The sequence below is a fragment of the Apteryx rowi genome, unplaced genomic scaffold, assembly GCF_003343035.1.
Source record: "Apteryx rowi isolate R43461 unplaced genomic scaffold, aptRow1 scaffold_538, whole genome shotgun sequence".
Classification (NCBI taxonomy): domain Eukaryota; kingdom Metazoa; phylum Chordata; class Aves; order Apterygiformes; family Apterygidae; genus Apteryx; species Apteryx rowi.
In genome coordinates, this window is record NW_020450803.1 from 314588 (window position 1) to 332781 (window position 18194).

The window sequence follows — 18194 nt, forward strand, 5'->3', positions numbered from 1 at the left end:
ACCCGCCGCGGCTGCAGCGGCGGCCCCCGCCCGCCGTGGGCCGCTCCTGACTTCTGCCGTTAGCAAACTTTCCTCCGTGAGGGGGAAAAGAGGAAAGAATCGCGGTCACTTTCTGTGAAAATTCGCACTCGTGCTGTCTGGTAGCTTTAAAGATAACGTAAAAGGGTATCCGCGACTCCAAAAGAAGTTAAGAATTTGGTGCAAACAGGACGTGCTCTGACTGGGAAGGCTCGAGTCTTAATTACAGGTCTATCCAGTGCTCTGCTGCTTGAGATTTGTCACTGGAGCTATCCCTTCCTCAGAGGTACCGACTGTGGCATAGGCACTAGATCGCAGCATATTTTTAGCTGCTATTTTTCAAACGAAGTAGTTGATCTTGCATTCAGAAGGGGATTTTTTTTAAACGCTACGTGGACTTGTGCTCTTATATATCCTGACCTCTTAGGAGCGATTTTTCACACCGACTAATCAGAGTTCTGCGAGCGATCTGTTACTTCGCTGGTGCCACGCTGTTTCCCCGCTCGGCAGCTCAGCACAGATAACACTCATCCCTTTCAGACTCAGCCCCCTCACCTGTGCACGGTGCAGTCCTTGCGCAGTGACCTTGGGATATGTATTGCTGGTTTTGTGTCACGCAGACTTATTTCTCAGAAAACCCAGAATTTTCGGGGTGCTTTTGTTGTTGAAGCATACAACAGTATTTGAAAAATACAGGAATATCAAAATACATAATTTGAGACACAGACTCTGGGGTCAGTTTTGAACATTTTTACTATGTGTATTTCTAAGGAAATTTGTCACTCTTGGAGAAGGAGGGTAACACAGTTCCTGAGAGATTGCCGCAGGATTGTTTCACTGTCACAGCTGCCTCTAGTAACCGTGGCAATGAAAATTATTATTTTCTTGTTGCTTTTTTAAAGGTATAATGACTATTTTCAATAGGCTGTAAGGACTTTTATTTTGAACGTATCTTTCTTTTGCGCCTGTTTTAGTACTTAGTTTCTGAAAAATATGATCTCATAGCTCAACTTGATAGTACTTTAGCATTGCTGTTTTGAAAGAGTTTTTAAAATTTGTTAATCATGATGAGTATATTTTACTACTTGCATGGAATTGTTGTTGCTTGGCTATAGCATATTTTTAAAAATTTTCTACCTAGAGAGGTCTGCTGGAAGGTTTCTTTTCATTCAGAATTGTATCAAACAGACATAATAAAATGACCTGGTTCATTTGAAGCACTAAATTAGGATTTTCCATGGGATGACAAAAGCCCTCTTTACTTCATGGTGGTTTGCAGCATTATATCTTGCAGATAACTGTAGCTTTGCCATAAGCCATTTGAAAGTCAGCTGTGCCTGAATGAAAGGGAGATCGCTGCTCTGTACGGCTTTCCAAAATCCATCTCAAGGCATAAGTCGTGGGGTGTGTTCTGCCTGCAGTCTATTCTAGGTACATTTCCAGGGAGGTTTACCTTGGACTAGCTGTTGCCTGGTCCCTGGAATGAATGTTCATTAGTGGTTGAAGTGCATTAGGTGCAATTCTGGAGCTCATCCTCTGGTTGGAAAAGGCAGGAATGAAGAACCTGCCCTGCACGTCTCCTCTCATTACTGACGAGTGTAATTCCCGCAGAGATAAGGATGTTCTCCTTGACAAGCCTATTCCTGTAAGACCTCTTCCTGAGCTGGGCTTCCTTAGGGTAGCATCTAGCTTCCTTCACTGATCATGCCAGAAATAAGGTCACTGATCCGTTGACTATTTCCCATAGGTGTACCTTGCTTTTATTGTGGAAATTCAATCCCATTTTGTTCAACTTCATTAATGGGAGACATCTGGGCTTTAAACTGGGACCTTGAAACAACCCTCGAAGCCTTGATAGGCTCATGTGGGGACAATGAGAATCCGTCTCAGCTCTTGCGCCATGCCCAGTGCTTACCACGGATGGACTTTGAACACTGAATCAGGCCGTATGACACTCAAGACAGGCATGGCTAATACGGTTGGGAGTTTTTTACTGTCAGCTGGCTTATGCTACAACCTTTGCAGAATGATGGAATTGTTTTCACATGCAAATTTAATAGTACCAGAATCCCATATCACCAGTTTTCACAGTGAAACTCCCCAGCCTGTTCAGTGACACAAATATGGGAGAATATTTCTGCAGGCATCAAGGTGCTCAACTCCCACTGAAAGTGGACAGAAGCCAGAGTGGACAGAGCCAGACTCCAGATCATCTTTTAGAAATCTCTTCTATGGTTTCATATCAAATTAAGTCTTCCAGCTCCATGGTTCCCCATCGATCCATTCACCAGTACCCTGTTAGACTGTAACAACATTTTCTTTGTATGAGAAACTTTCTTTGTATGTTTGCTCCGTTTACTGGGTTCCTCACATATACCTGACCGTCTTAATCTTTATCTTGACTACAAACAAATATCCAGCTGTGTGAGGACAATACTGACAGGATCCATCAGTAGTTGGGGACTGGCAACAAGAGGTTTATAGGTACTTCTAGTAACCCCGCAAAGGAGGAGCTGCATGGCATTACGCTGCCCCAACAGGGCAGCAGGAGGGGTCGTTTACCCCCGACAGGTCAGTAACGGGATCAGGACCTGTCTTCCAAATGCTTCCAGGACTGAAAAGGTAAATTATTAACAGCAGGACTTCTGAATGTTATTAATTGAAATGATCAATATTTTTATCTACAGTTTAAGGAATGTTGAAGTTCTGCTTTCTTTGCAGACGATGTATTTCTGTGAAAATATAGCATGCTTTTCCAAGCCGCTAGCATGAAAGAATCTTGTCTGTCATTTCAATAAAAAATATTCCTTTCTAATCATCTCTGTCGCTATCAGCAGCTGTTAACATGATCTTTCCATGTACTCCAGTGGGGTTTACTCAGTCAGGCAGTGTGAAATGTGGCGGGTTCCTTAGATGGCATTTAGGCAACTTGGAACTTGCTGAACTCTGCAGAAGTTAGGCATGAAAATAAACCTGAGGTTCTAGGCTGTAATCCTTTGCACTTTTGGAAATCAGGCTGCTTAGTGCCTAAAAACCGAGGAGGTTAATCTGGTGACTTTTGCTGTTAATTTGCAAAATCTTTTAAAGAAAAACAGACTCCTGTGGTGGTTTAATGGATCTTGGTCTTGTCTTATGGTTATTTTATTATATTTGTTTCACAATAATCTCTTTTCTTTAAACCATTGTCAATGATAGTGTCAAATTCTTCTCCCAATCATTTTTACAATGGTTTTAGTGTTATAGGGTCTGTGAGATAAGCATACATCTTGGAAATAAGAAGACTCTTTGGAAATACTTTCTGGGCTGAGTTAGTGAAGGCAGACTTTTTGAGTGGGGAAAACTTTCATCTTGATTCAAGCATACGTAAGTGCTAGTAATCTAAAGTGGTTGAAATACATTGGCTTTAACACAGTATCCATGATTTTCTTTTTCTTATTTTTAGCTCATTGTACACTGACTAGAAGCAATGCAAATTATATAATCTCTCAGCATGATTCATTAAACCATCCTGGGCCAATTCTGTGTTCATTTTTTCAGCTGCCTTATGAAAAAACTTTTGGGGCGGGGGAGAATGTTTTTTCTCAGGTAAAGAAATGTTTCCAGTTTATTAATAATCTTTTTTGCATTGCTTATTTTCATCTGGAAATCAGAAAGTGCACACAGTAAAAAGACAATGTCCTGCTCAGACAATACTGGACAGCCAAAAAGAATGCAAGATCATTAAAAAAAGAAGAAACTGTTCCCATTTCTTACTGGATGAGATCTCACAGAATCACAGAATCGCTGAAGTTGGAAGGGACCTCTGGAGATCATCTAGTCCAACCCCCCTGCTCAAGCAGGGTCACCTAGAGCATATTGCACAGGATTGCATCCAGGCAGGTTTTGAATATCTCCAGAGAAGGAGACTCCACAACCTCTCTGGGCAACCTGTTCCAGTGCTCCGTCACCCTCACAGTGAAGAAGTTTTTCCTCATGTTCAGATGGAAGTGTCTGTGTTTCAGTTTGTGCCCGTTGCCTCGCGTCCTGTCGCTGGGCACCACTGAAAAGAGTCTGGTCCCATCCTCTCGACACCCTCCCTTCAGATACTTGTACACGTTGATAAGATCTCCTCTCAGCCTTCTCTTCTCCAAGCTAAACAGGCCAAGCTCTCCCAGCCTTTCCTCATAAGAGAGATGCTCCAGTCCCCTAATCATCTTTGTGGCCCTTCGCTGGACTTGCTCCAGTAGTGCCACATCCCTCTTGTACTGGGGAGCCCAGAACTGGACACAGTACTCCAGATGGGGCCTCACCAGGGCTGAGTAGAGGGGGAGAATCACCTCCCTCGACCTGCTGGCAACACTCTTCCTGATGCACCCCAGGATACCATTGGCCTTCTTGCTGTCCTTGACATCTCTAGCCAGATTTAATTCCAAACGGGCCTTAGTCTTCCTCGTCGCATCCCTGCATACTCTGACAACGTTCCTCTATTCCTCCCAAGTGGCCTGTTCCCCTTTCCACTTTCTGTATACTTCCTTCTTCTGGTTGAGTTTTGCCAGGAGCTCCTTGCTCATCCATGCAGGTCTCCTGCCTCCTTTGCTTGACTTCCTACTCATAGGGATGCACCACTCTTGAGCCTGGAGGAGGTGATGTTTGAATATTAACCAGCTCTCTTGAACACTCCTTCCTTCTAGGGCCCTCACCCATGGGATTCCTCCAAGTAGGAGGAATCTGTAGGAATGAAGACCACAACTTTTAATAAAACTAGGGAAAAATTATTGCAAAGTGGTGACTATACAAACTGACAAAAGGTGCGTCTCTCCCTAGAGACAATTTCTGCCTACTTAAATGTAAATTGAGGGAAGGCGTGACTTGGTGATTTTACTCAAAATGGAGAAGGGAAGCTGTGTATCTTACACTGTTTACTTTGCACATGCAGGTGAACACTGACGATGCTAATATTTATCATACTGACAGATTTGAGTAATTAGAAATAGGGACTTGCAAAACCAGGATACTCATCATCTAAGTGGCCTAACTGGACTTGCAGTTTTCCAGTCAGTAAGGATAACTGTTGCCTGTACAGGTATGCAGGCCACACAGGCCAGAAGCATGATTAGCATAAAGTGTGCAGGCAGTGTCACTAGTTAGCAAATGTTTATTACAGCGTAACAATATGCACAGGAAACAGACAGGGAAACAGAATTCTGGACCTTTGGATTGTTCATTGTTAGACATCTGTGCCCCACTGGTTTCTTGGCCATGTGATTTGTGATGCTGCCTCAAACAAAACACCCCATATAGAAGAAAAATAGAATTAGGATAGACATACAATTTTTCTAACTTGGCACTGAGCAGATGATGTTTTTCAGTAACAATACTGATAAAGTATATTAAAAATTTTAGAATAAAATTTCAAATTTGTAAAAATTGAGCTAGTGGGTGGGTTTGAAAACTTTGAAATGAAATGTAGGAACAGTGAAATGGCTACATTTTCAGGTAAAAAAAACCCTGCAAATAGTTATACTTAGAGAAAAGAGGTAAGTTACAAAGTAGGTCACATACTTTGTCTGCTTAGTGATGATGCTACTGTCATTTTATACCTGCAGTAATCCCTTAAGTCAAATACGGCCTGTGAGCAGTCCGCTTGGATGGCAGAAAATGCCAAGCTGGAGATAGCTTTAGTGTGCTTTGGGGATTTTGGTGCGGTGGGAAAGCTGTGCAAACGACTGAGAAGAGCAGTGGAGTGACACACTGAGCCTCACATTTATCTAGATGTGGATCTGCAGGCTGAGCAATGGTGCCATGCAATGCGGAGAGCATCTCCCCCTCCCAACCACTTTCCTTTCCTTTGGGTCTCTCAGTAAGCCTACACAGCTTCACCCTTTCTTCAGCAGGGAAAAAAAAGTGCAACACGGGACTCATGCCCTCTTTCACTTGCTTCTTGGTGCTCTGTTTTTTCCCCTCTTTTTATGTGCTGGAAAGGTCAATTAAGATCTTTTCAGTGCAGGCTTCACTTTCTTTTTGTGAGCTTGTAAAATACCTAGGACAGTGCTTTTAAAGAAATAATAGTCAATAGTGAAATAGTGAACTGAAGTTATTCATCTTCAATAATCAAAGTGAGAAGAGAATATATAATAAGGAGTATATGACTTTTTTGCCCTACAATATCTACGGCTAGAATAACTTAGTAAGTCTTTAATCATTTCAGATAAACAAGATTTCTTTTGAAATCCCCTTTTAGATCTCCCAACCTTAAGTGTACATCACTCATCCAAAATCCTTTCTTATCATTACAGAACGGGTTTCCTCCCTAGGCACATGAGTTTAATACTGAACGCCTAATGACACAGAAATCACTGACAGGACATTTTCTTTGTCCTTCTCTTCACCACCCAGGGCAAGCAATTCTTCCGGCATTCTTAATTCATTCCAGATGTGGAAGAATCACAAGTTCCTTTTCTCTCTGATGCTATCTCAAGAGAAGTAGTAGAGTCTTCAGATTAAGGACTTTGTGCCATACACTGCAGAATTATTAAAAAGACAATCCCAGCTTCAGAGAGCAAACCATCTAGGATAAGGTAGGAAGAGATTCAACAAGTGTTGAGACAGGCAAGAAGAGGTGTGAACTGTGAGAGTGGTAATTTGTTTGCATTTGCATAGTTTAATAGCTTCAGTGGTTGGATTAGCTCCAAGTAGCCTCTAGTCTTAAGTGTTGCCAAAAAAGGATGGGGTGTTGTAGGAGTTTTAAGGACATAGCTAAAGAACACAAGGAAATACTAAGTGCTGATATTGATACGATTCCCATTAAGAGGTATTTCCCTTTAACACAGTTCTCAACAGCTGAGGTTTGTCAGTGCAGTTGAGATGTCAGAAGCATGAGAGAAAGAGTCAATACCTGATATGCAAACTACCCTGTAGAAACTGAGCATGCATAAACCTTTCCATTGCAAGCAGTGCCAGTGATTTTAACAGGCTGGTTCATACTGTAGAACACCATGTGTATATTTGTAGGACTGGGGCCTTTGTTTCTGTGATTTTTATTCCTGGTCCTGTCTTTATTTGTATGTTTTTTATAGAAGACATGAAACATTGTCGCTAGAATGGCCTGGAAATTAATTTTCTGATAAACTGAGTTCTTGTTCTCCAGGTTTTCCAATGCATGGTATTCTAAAGCAGCTCACTGCAAAACCTTATTTAAATTGTCTAGTTAAATATGTATTTTTAAATGTAGTGAATACAGAAATATGAGTTTTTTTCTTAACGGAAGTATTTTACCATGCTGAACCACTAGAATGCAATGTGTCTCTTTGTCCCATTTCAGGGATGTGTGCACTCACCACATACAGAAGCTTATGAATCTGTGACTCACATAAATAAAAGCCTAGCTTGTTTGCTTCTAGCAATAAAGAAACAAGGCGGCTGAATTCAGTCACACAAGCAACTTTTCTGGGGATATTTTCACATGGAGATAGGTGTGTAGATCAAAGTGTTCCCTCACCAGGAAGAAGAAAGAAAATATTTAATCAATTTTAACAAAATTTTCTTTGGGAAAAGAGAGAGTTCTGCATTTTTTACTCTCAAGAAATTTAGAATAGAAAGTACTCCTTTCAAAGCCCTGAGCAATCTGATCTATCTTTGAGGTTTGCTGTGCTCCGAGCGGGAGTTGAGCTTGGTTCGGATTTGAGCAGAAGGTAGGCTAGAGAACTTCCCCTTCCAGTCTCAAGTACTTTGTGATTCTGTTACTGTAAGGGGTGGTAACATCTCTTTCTGCCTCTGCTCACAGTTTTGCAATTCTTTCATGGACAGTGTGGTTCCAGTTCCTTAATCCTCTCCCATAGCCCCTGCTCACCTGCTGTTCTATACTGGCTGGGAGATTGAAGGTCCTAGCTAGTTTTTTCAAAACTAGTTTTACATTAAAAGTTTTTCTGTTTTGACTCCAGTCTGATTTGGGATGAAAACTGGTGCTGAAAACTGTCATTTCCCATTGGCCAGTACTTCCAATTTTAAAACTAGATCTATCCAAAAACATCTTTAGTGCATTGGAGACCTAGCCTCCAAATCACATACTCCTCAAGCAGCAAACTTCAGTAAGAAGAGCAAACAGACAGTTGGGTTAAGATTGTACAGTACTTGCTTTTCAAGAGAAAGATTGTGTCTATGTGTGGTAAAACCCTACAGAGTAAAAGCCAGAAAAGGGCCAAGAAAAGGCACTGCAATTAGAAACTGCTCTCTGTCCTCTTTCCGTTGCACCCCTCACAGAAGGCAGGCACTCTGTATTTCCACTATTTTATGAAGGTTGTCTGCTGCCTCCAAGGACAAAGGGCACAAGAATGAAAATTCACATTGTATTCAAGAATGTTTACAAAATATTTCCCATTTAAAAGTGAGTATTAAAACAACAGTAAAATATAACAACAGAAGCTGCTAGACTGGAAACTTACAGGCTGTCTGATTTCTTTGCTCATGGCAAATTCCTCTGGAATTCTGTTGACCAAATTTACAGCCATGTAAATGACAGCATTAGATATGTATCGCCATGTATATCCATACCTACACCGGGAGAAAACAAAGTGGGCATAATTTTAACAAATGCAATAGTCCCACACAACAGCTGCTTGCACACTCCTTTCTTGTTGCAGGAGCACATTTGATGAGTGAGATATATGCCTTTTGCTTGCTGAAATAAAGAGCGCACATGCATCTCTTGAGCTGGGAGTCACTTTGTCAACAGGGAGGTTTAAGACAATGAGTAATTTTACATATCTCTTTAACTGATGCAAGGGTGCAGGTCTAAAATCCATGGTCTACATGTGTCATGTGGGCTGGCAGCAGTCACTGGACGCGGCCCATAAACTGAGAAATAGATTACGCCCTGTCATTTGTGCTGTTTTTAGCTAGTTGAAAAGAACCTTAAAAAAAAGCCGAAAATAAGAGCAAAGATGAGAGAACTGGCAAAGATGTGAGACAGAGGTTCCTCAAGCAGACCACACAACTCCTCAATCTGTGGATGTCACCAAGATGCTTCCAGGATGTCACCAGGTGTGCAGCCCCTGTGGACATTTGCTCCCCCTGCTCTGCTGGGCACAGGGACACATGGACTCTCCCAGGGATAACTGTTCTGAGGAGAGGCCCATGGAAGGGAGGGCTGAGCAATAGGGGCTGTTGGGTTGTTCACTTTTCATGCATTTTAGATGACGGATTGAGCTGCTTGTGGCCTTCAAACACACCATATAAGGCAAAACTGTGCCATTTCCTATTTTAGGGGAAGCACCAGTACAATGCTGGGGAGCAGCAAAGGGTGAATCTTCCCTTGCTCCCCTGAGCAGCAGCAGCAGCAGCAGCAGCAGCTGGAGCTTTCATGTGATGTCAAAAGTGCTATCTTCAGAAATTCTCTAATACCATCTCAGGACAGAAATGAGAGAGTATTTAATTACATGAGTACTTAATTTAATTTTTTGGACCAAGTATTCCCTTCTCATCTCTTCCTACCTATGAGGAAGGATTACGGGGTCCTTCCCATGAGTTAACTTCTTATGTTTTCTACCTGTTTGTTGTTTTTTTTTTTTTTTTTCTTGCCCAGTGTCTCCTTTGGTTGTTCCTTGGTTCAGAAAGTTTCTCTCCCTAACACCTAGTGCACAGAGGCCTAAATCTTACTTCACCTTCTGAACATTATGAAAGTTTTCATTTCAAAAAACCTGCAAAATGTGTTTCAGTGTTGTCTCTGTGTTAGACCAATCTGAAGGGTTTACCACATGCTGGGAGTGTCAGCCAAGCCAAATTCCTATCCATCCCCTTTGTTGAAAGCGAGATATCACTTGCCTGTTCCTCTGATGGGGAAATTGAGGAATAAAGGAGTTATAATACATCTGTAATTGATTAAAACCAACCAAGCAAGAAACCAAACCAAACAAAACCCCAAAAGAAAAGAGGCCATAAGAAAATAAAGTATTATAAATAGCAACAGAGGGAAAAAGACAACCACTTAGTATTTTCAGAAACACAGAATAAGAAATGCTTTCTTGTTCTGATCCAGAATCCTCTGGGTGAATGGCAGGTTTTTAGTTTACTTCAGTGAGTTTTGGAACAAGGCCTAAATGACTCTGGTGTCTAAATCATACATAAGTCAGAGTAGATTTGTACTTAATCTTTTTGGGCGGTGAGCAGAAAAAAAAGAGTATGTTTTGCTCCAGAGCAGTCGGCAGGGAGGGAGAAAGACAAAGGGTTTTCCATGAGATACGGGGAGAGTGCTTGCAAGTGCAGACCTCATCTGTCCTGTTCAGACCATTCCACTTTTGAAGTCTGCCTCCTGGAATTGTATATTTATCTTTGTAAAAGGTTCAGCTTCAATTTTTTCCTCCCATCTTCTACCCACTCATTTTCACAGTCAACAGTGAAAGTCCTTCACTTCTCATGTCTAAGTGAGCTAACAGGTCAGGGAGGTGACTGTGGAGGCCTGTTCATGTAGCCAGTGTATTGGCTAAGCTGTTTAGACAGTGTGTTTCAGCTAAGGAGTGTTTATTTCTCAGACAGTGTTAATCTCATGTACTATGATGCCTTTGTCCAGCAAAGAAATATTTAGGAAGCCAATTACGTATTAAATATCCAAAATGAGACACAAAGTCATCAAAATGCCTAAACTAACACGGACATGAGTATGGGTTAAATACTGACCTATTTGATAATAATACTTGGTATTTATATACTTCTTTACATTTTTAAGCTACTGTACACAWTTGGACTAATTAATACTTCAGATATGCCCGTGGCATATGTAAGTCTCATCTGCATTTTACAGAACAGGAAATTCAGACACAGAGGTTCAGGGAATCAAAATTTTAAATGCAGATTTGGGTATTTGTTCTCCAGAAAATCTGGGTCGCTCTTAAAAAAGCCTTCATATATGTTTATGCACTTACTATTAGGTACTCCTATTGGGAAGATTTGGCCTAAATGACTTATCCAAGGTCACAGAAATCAGTGGCAGAGAATGGAACTTAAGAGTCCTTCTTCTTTAAATAAAGCAACTGAGCCATATAAACTATTCCTGTTTTTGTGTCATATGCTTGCTGAATTTTATAAGCATGACAATGAATTAATTTTATTTCATTTCATACTGTTCTTGAAAATGCAAGCTAGTACGTAAGATGAGATGCTGCACCAGATCAACTCCATGCTGTATCTAGAGCAGCACCATATATAATTGTGGCCAAAAGGATATATTTCTAGTACTGCAAAATACTTACAGTGGACCTGTCTGCTTAGGGTACTTTCTGTCTAGCCTCTATCAATTATCCATTGATCCATACACTGCAGTATTGTAGTTCATTAACAATTATTGTACTTCTTTCATTTGTTTTAAGAGCAGATTAACCTTCCTGCAGGACAAGAAATGCTCCAGGAAACCTGAAAATGATCTAGGGACCAGTTATTAGAAGTGGTTAACAAGATACCTTATCTTGCAAAATGGTTGCAGCTGCCATTGCTGTCAGTGGGAAGCAACAGTGCCCAAAGCTTTCCAGGCAGTTCTCAGCTTCTTGCAAATCATATTCAGGTATGCCTTGAATTACATGATGAAATGCTGAAGTACCTCCAGATGCTTCCTAATTTTCTCTCTCTCTTCCACCCATTCATTTTGTCAATCTTTTCTGGGCCTGGTGCCTCTGTGTCAATACCTGTAAGACAAAATCAGCCCCCTTCTGCTGCCCACTACTGCTGCAGCACCCTTTCCTTTTTGGTGATGATATGAAAATTCTTCTCTAACATTCTGAGATGTGAGTAATGCCACTCCATGCAGCAACCACCAGATGGTAATGAAGAGCAAACTGGTTGGGTGTCTTTTGTGGATTATTACCACAATAGCATATTGTGCCTTTGCAAGCAGAGATTACAAGTACAGTTCTAAATGCCAATTTGCTCAGCTCTTTACAGATCTCTGGGCCACTATAAAAGTTTGCTTTAGCAGCTCTATTTGCATAAGAAATTCATTATGTTTGTTTTTATATTAAAACATTTTAAAGGGAATATTTTATACCTGACATCCGAATGCTTGTGTTACTAGTTGATGTTAATATTTAGTATAGAGATGCTATCATTCTAAGGAAGACAAGGCTTTGACTACAGCTGGTGTATGGCTGCTTTACTTCATACACAGGTAAATGCAGAACAACTTAAAGTGACTATCTGCCCTGCTCATTCTGGAGCTGTCCTCATTTTTTGTCCTTTTCCAGCAAGCAAAATAAGAATTAGAATAAAGTAAAGAAAGAAGAAAATAAAGAGAAGAAAGTAAACAATCAGAATTCAGCCACACAAGAGTCATGAGTTTCCGATGTCTGAGCTTTATCTGCCTGCTGGATTCCAGGGTCTTTATGTGGTGCCTTGTGGGGTACCTGGGTCACATTTTCAGGTTTTTCTCTGTGCAGTCTAGAGACTTCATGCTCTCCCTTTCTCTCTTTTAATGAAAAATAAGATTCACTAGCCTCTGAGAGACTGGGCAAGCCAAGTGCCATGAAGACAGGGAGAAAATCACTGGAGCTGACACCATGGGCTTCAGTGTGAGTCAGCAGCAAGGTCTATGGCTCCCATAGCATGTTTAACTCATTCCCCGGCCACCTGCCCTGTGACTCATATACTTCTGAGATTAATAAAAGCATAATGAGCAGGAACACCAGAGCTTCCAGGGAGGGGGCTTGCTGGTGCTCCTGCTCTCTGGATCCCTCTGGGAGGAGGGCCAGCAGCGGGATGGAAAACCAGGTGACCGAGCAGGAAGCGCTGGGTGAAGACACAAATCTGAAGGAGGACCATGAGTGTGAGTGGCCAGCCTTCCTCCCCTCTCCTTCTGACCCACTGCAGCCCCAAGGGCTCCCAGCCCCCTACCCCGCTCTCCAGCCTGCCTTCGGTGTCTGAAAGCTGCTGAAGATTTCCTGCTGTTGCTCCGGGCAACCAATGTTTTTGATACATTTTGCATTCAACTTAGTAGCCCTTACAGGGGAAGGTGGGATAGATGCTTCCCAGATTTCTCCCCATAACCCTGGCTGCTATGTGCTCCACCTAGATGAAACAGAGGCATCTTTATATTGTTTTTGGAGAAATATCTACTATTTTCCCTTCACACAAAGAGATCTTATTGGATTTTGTAGAGAAGCCCATCTTAGAGACAGAAATCAGCATCTGAAGCAGATCTGTTTCAGACTTGGTTCCTCGCTCTGCCACTGAGGACATGCTTGGGATTTGCCCTGATTGATAGCCCCTGCACAGGATCCCATGCCTATGCAAGTGATCTGCCAGAGAGCAAGGTTGAGGATGGGAGGATCCTGGGGAGTATGAACTGCTGAGACCTTGCTGTTTCCAGGGAACATATTGTTCCATTGGAGATGAAGGGGCAGACAGACAAGAACCAATATAATTTCCCTGCAAAAACTTAAAGGAATAGAAGTTAAAATATGAAGTAAAAAGAACAGGAAAAAAAAAAAAAGAGGAGCTATTATATGAAAGTGTGTGCCTGAGAAGCAGTAAGAATATATGAGAAATGAGAGATGTAGGCATAGGAATTCTATAATACTGTCTGGTTGAGAACACTTTTTGCTCCAAATTGGCAGTTCTTGCAGTGAGTGCTTCCATGTTTTTCTAATGCAATGGCCAGAGAAGAGGCCCCCTTAAATATGAAACTCACAGTTTACCTCCTTAAACATCCACATAGCAATCACCAGAAGAATCCGCATAAATCCTGTCACAATCAGCAACTGCAATATGTATATATAAATATATATATGGTACTCAAAGGGTTATCTAGCAGTATTCCAAGGTATTAAGGACATGTGTGTTAAAACAGCATAACCATGCTATTGTAGAACAGTCTTGTAAGTACCTTCCTTGTCATAGGAAAATTACTACAATTCCAATTCCTACAGTTTAGTAGGAGTTCTGGCCATGGAAGTGAAGCAAAGCTGGGCCAGCTGCAGGTTACAATTTTACACAGAGCTTATGCTGTGCTTTGAGAGGACAGATGAGGTGGTGATTAAAGAGCTGGACTGGGATGTAGCAGACTGCAATTAAGTTCCTGTTCTGCAGCAAATTTCCTGCTCGGTGTTGGGTCACCACTTAAGCTTTTTGCATCTCAGTTCCCAGCAAAACAGAAATAACAGTACTTCCTTGTGCCCAGTCCTTAGTCAGTCTTATCTACCTAGATTTTAAGTTCTTGAGAGCAGGAACTGCATCTGGTAACACGTGTGTTTGCTACAACCAATGCAATGGGATCCTGTTAAAACTTGGAGGTAACAACTTCATGATCAGATGTTGAAGTAAGGAGCTGGTGCTGGCTTGAAAGAAAACTACTAATGGCAGGACTAAAAGCTGGACTGGAAAAACAGCAGGAAAGAGCTTAAGCAGCTATCTTACTGCTCCCAGAGCAGGACTTAAATTGCAGTCAATATACACCAACTACAGAGTACTTAAACATAGTGATAGAGCCAGAGGTGCGATCATGGCCCAGAGTACACTGGCTTCCCCACTGACAGAGCGCTTCTCCCTGTATGGATATTTTGGGCTTCTTTTGAACTCCTGATGAAAGTCTGGATAAAGCCAAGGTGTAAAGGCAGGTGTATTTTTTGTAGGTTCCCAGGATCTCTCCAATACATAGGAACAAGAGAGAGGAGCAGGGAGAGGAGTAAAAGATCTTGCAGGTAACTGTATAAAAAAGATATCCGTATCTTTTCTTGGTCATCTATCAAAAATGGGACTGGGGCATAAATTGTCCAAGGAATGGATTTTCTACCACTGGTCTTTGAAAAGGATGTATGTGAAAACAGGCTGTTTGATCGAGATTTTAAGAAATTGTACTGATATGAGCAGAAATTGTAAAAAGTCCAAGAAATCAATGATTTAGCTTTTTAGATAAAGAAGCCTGTAGGTGCTTGGCAGCAACCCAAGTTTTGTCTCCTCTGTTTCCTAAGCGCTAGAGGCTCTCAAGTATGTAATTTATAGTTGGGCCTTAAAGATTTTCCCAGTCTTTTCATATGGGCTTGGCTCTCTTCATGGATTTAATGACAGGACTAAATCATGTCAAGATCAGCTGAATAATGAAATCCGCTGGGAAAGAGGATGTAACCTATAATTTACCAATATATTCTGTAATGTTGGCATAGCCTGTGGTTTACAAAAAACAGGTATTCAGAAGTGATGTCTGGCTTACAATACTGTTTACTGTCTTTTTCAACTGTTTTATGTTCCCTTTAAGCCTAGTTTTGTAAAAGTTTTAGTAACATACGAATGATATGGTCATTCAGAGTTTGAGGAAAGCAGTCACTGGTTTTGGTAGTAATCTTACTGAATTCTTGATAGTCACTGCAAGATCTAAGGGAGATATTAACTGCAGATAAATTTGAGAACTGTCTGAACTCATTTTTTAGATTTAGAGAAAGTGATTTCTCATTTATTCTTAGTTTTAGCTCTCAGGATGAATAAATGTATCCAAATGGCACCTAGTCCTACGTCAATATAACATGCAGCTGGAAGTGACAGAAGGGCGCTGTTTTCTTATCAAAAACATCCTGACAACCTGAGTATCTTCTTAGATGTCACAAGTACTTATTTCTTCATGCCCTGATGTGATACATCCACTAATCTTTGAAACCAATTTTACTTTTACTGAAGAGATGTGAGTCAGATATCAGTCTCATTAGCTCTCTCTCTTAAAGAATCTGGGGTCAGGCAAAGACCAGCTTAGTTCCTAAAATCACTGGAAGGGGGATAATGGTGTGAGTTTCTTTGATTTCTACTTGCAGTGGAACTACTGGGTCTACAGCGTCTATGTTCCTTATTACTCCAGGGATAGAGCGGGCAGTGTAATAACATTTCTCAGGACATTTGTGTGGGAAGATTATTCCTGGGTGAACACTGCTCAACTTCTCTATTTCAGTTCAGGCAGGTGTCAGTACATACGCAGAAAGTAGTAAAACAGTCTAAACGCAAGGGTGTCCTCAACTTTGCCAGGACTTTCTTGGCCTCCATCCACAGCAGCTACTAGAAGTGGTGGTGCTGTAGAGCAGGGTTTTGTTCTGCACCTGTCACAAACCAGGAGAATTCTTCCCAATTCTGAATTATCATCTACTAACCTCGCTTTAATTTTGTGAGTTTCGCTTCTGCCAGCAAAACTTTTCTGAGGTATCCCTTGATCAGATAATCTCATTTAGAAGTATCTTTAAAGTTCTTCAACACTGGATTACTTTTTCTTGCAAGTGACAGCAAAGCCAGAGATTCTTTTTACTGGAGGCCAGTTTAAGTATCCCCTTGGCACAGACCATGCTATAGGAGAAGACTGGTCCAGAGAAATTACATCTGTTTATAGAAATTGAAAAGTGGCTGATTAACCCTGGCAAACTTACATTAGATGGTGAAATTAAATTGCTGAAGAGCTGCTAATCCACCCTGCTGCCATTGCAGATCAGGTTGCTAATGTAGTCACGACAGTGAGCTCTTGCTGGAGCTTTCACCCGTGTGTGGTGCAAACAGGCTGTGCCTACAGCATGGAGCTAAGTGACCTTTGTGTGACATCCTATCGCCTGTACTGTCCGGGCTTGTAAATATTGCACAGAGCACGTGTGCCATTCTTCATCAGGCTGCCTGTGTCAGGCTTCGGCAGAAAATCACTGTCCCAGTAAGGCACTTGGGATGAGGATCTAGCAGAATTTGGAGCGAAATGCTATGACAGTGGCAAAGATTTAAATAAGGAAGGAAAGCCTGGAGTAGCTAGAGGCCAATGAATTCCTTGGACAGCTACTTAGCTTCAGCCAGGACTGGTCTTACATGTTGCTCACAGTGGAGTGGTCATTCAGACCTTTTTTTCAGGCTGAGGGCAAAGTGAATTCAGAGGGAATAAAGCCATGGGTCACAAATGCTGTATTTGCTGTAGCAATAATACCACCTTAATCCCCAGTGTCTGCTATTTATTAAGGAACATGCAAACCACTTAAGGAACTATTAAGGAACACAAACCACTTGGTTGTACCTGGAAAGAGGGTGATGAAGGGAAATGTCTGCATTTCATCCTAACAAAATATCAGAAAGCAGACTAATAATCTGCAGAAGCCTAAATAAGGCTTTTAAAACAGGAAGCCCAACTGGCTACCTAGACAGGGTTTTTCCAAAGATAACAGCATCAGTAAGCTAAAGGGCTTTCAAGCACAGCTTTAATTGTTTTTCAAAGGTATCAGCAAAGGGCACCCTAGCTGGAATGAACTCTGAAGTTCAATCAGGAAGATTTCAAGTGTACAGTAGTTTTGAAGATAATCAGGCATTTTAGTAGTTGAGATACTGTAGCAAATAATGCATAAAGCCTTTTCATGTCAGCACTGACAGTACTGTAGTCTGGAGTCTGTAGACTCGGAGTCAATTACAAAACCTGCTCTATATACGCCTGCACAATGAACTTCACTACCCTCATTAAAATTGACATGCACGCTGATTTCCAAATCTAAACAACTCTGCAGCACACTTGATCAGAAGAATGAGTTGTTTATTGTCAATACCTATTGCGTGTGGGGAAAAAATCCCTTTCCCTTCCTTTCCTCCCTCCTCCCAAACACGCCTCCGCTCCCAACCATCCCAACATCCTCCGACAGAACAGCAACAGTTCTGAGCGGATTTTACAGTAATTGCTGCAGAATCCCTTGTACCTCGTATAATAGAAATTATTTGGGTCACCAAATCTGGCTTCCTAATTATAGGAAAGGAAAAGAAAAAAGAAAAAAAAAGAAACGTGACATGAAAACCGTCCYGTTGTTCCGGCATCTCTGCGCGTAGGAGCCCGGGATAACCCACTCGCTCCGCGCCGCCTGGGCGTGCTCCGCACAGCCTCCTCTGCGCCCCCCTCCCTCTACACCGCGAGCCGGGCGGAGGGAGCCTCTCCTCAGCTCCTTCTTCCACTCCGCGCTTCTCCCGCTCCTGCTTCTGCGTCCCCCGCAGAAAGAACCGACGGTGGAGACAAATGAAGCCTTAATCACCGCGAGCATCACCAGATCGCCCCGCTCTCCCCCGACACATACCCCGCTCCACACACACGCAGACTCACGCCCCACGCAGACACCCCCCAGGCAAACACGCACCCCACGCACCCGCTCCCACCCCCAGCGGCCGCTCGCGCGCTGCCCGCGGAGCGACGCCTCCTCGCCACAGCCGCGGCCCCGCCCCCCGCCGGGCAGAAC

At 42.2% G+C, this 18194-nt stretch overlaps 1 protein-coding gene across 1 annotated transcript in view; it reads left to right on the forward strand.

Moving 5' to 3' along the window:
- Window positions 1-12735: 12735 nt before the first annotated feature.
- Window positions 12736-18194, forward strand: part of GABRA4 (gamma-aminobutyric acid type A receptor alpha4 subunit) — a 47321-nt gene continuing 41862 nt past the window's right edge. The window contains exon 1 of the mRNA XM_026081153.1: window positions 12736-12802. Coding sequence (XP_025936938.1) covers window positions 12736-12802 — 67 coding nt within the window. The remainder of the gene's footprint in view (window positions 12803-18194) is intronic.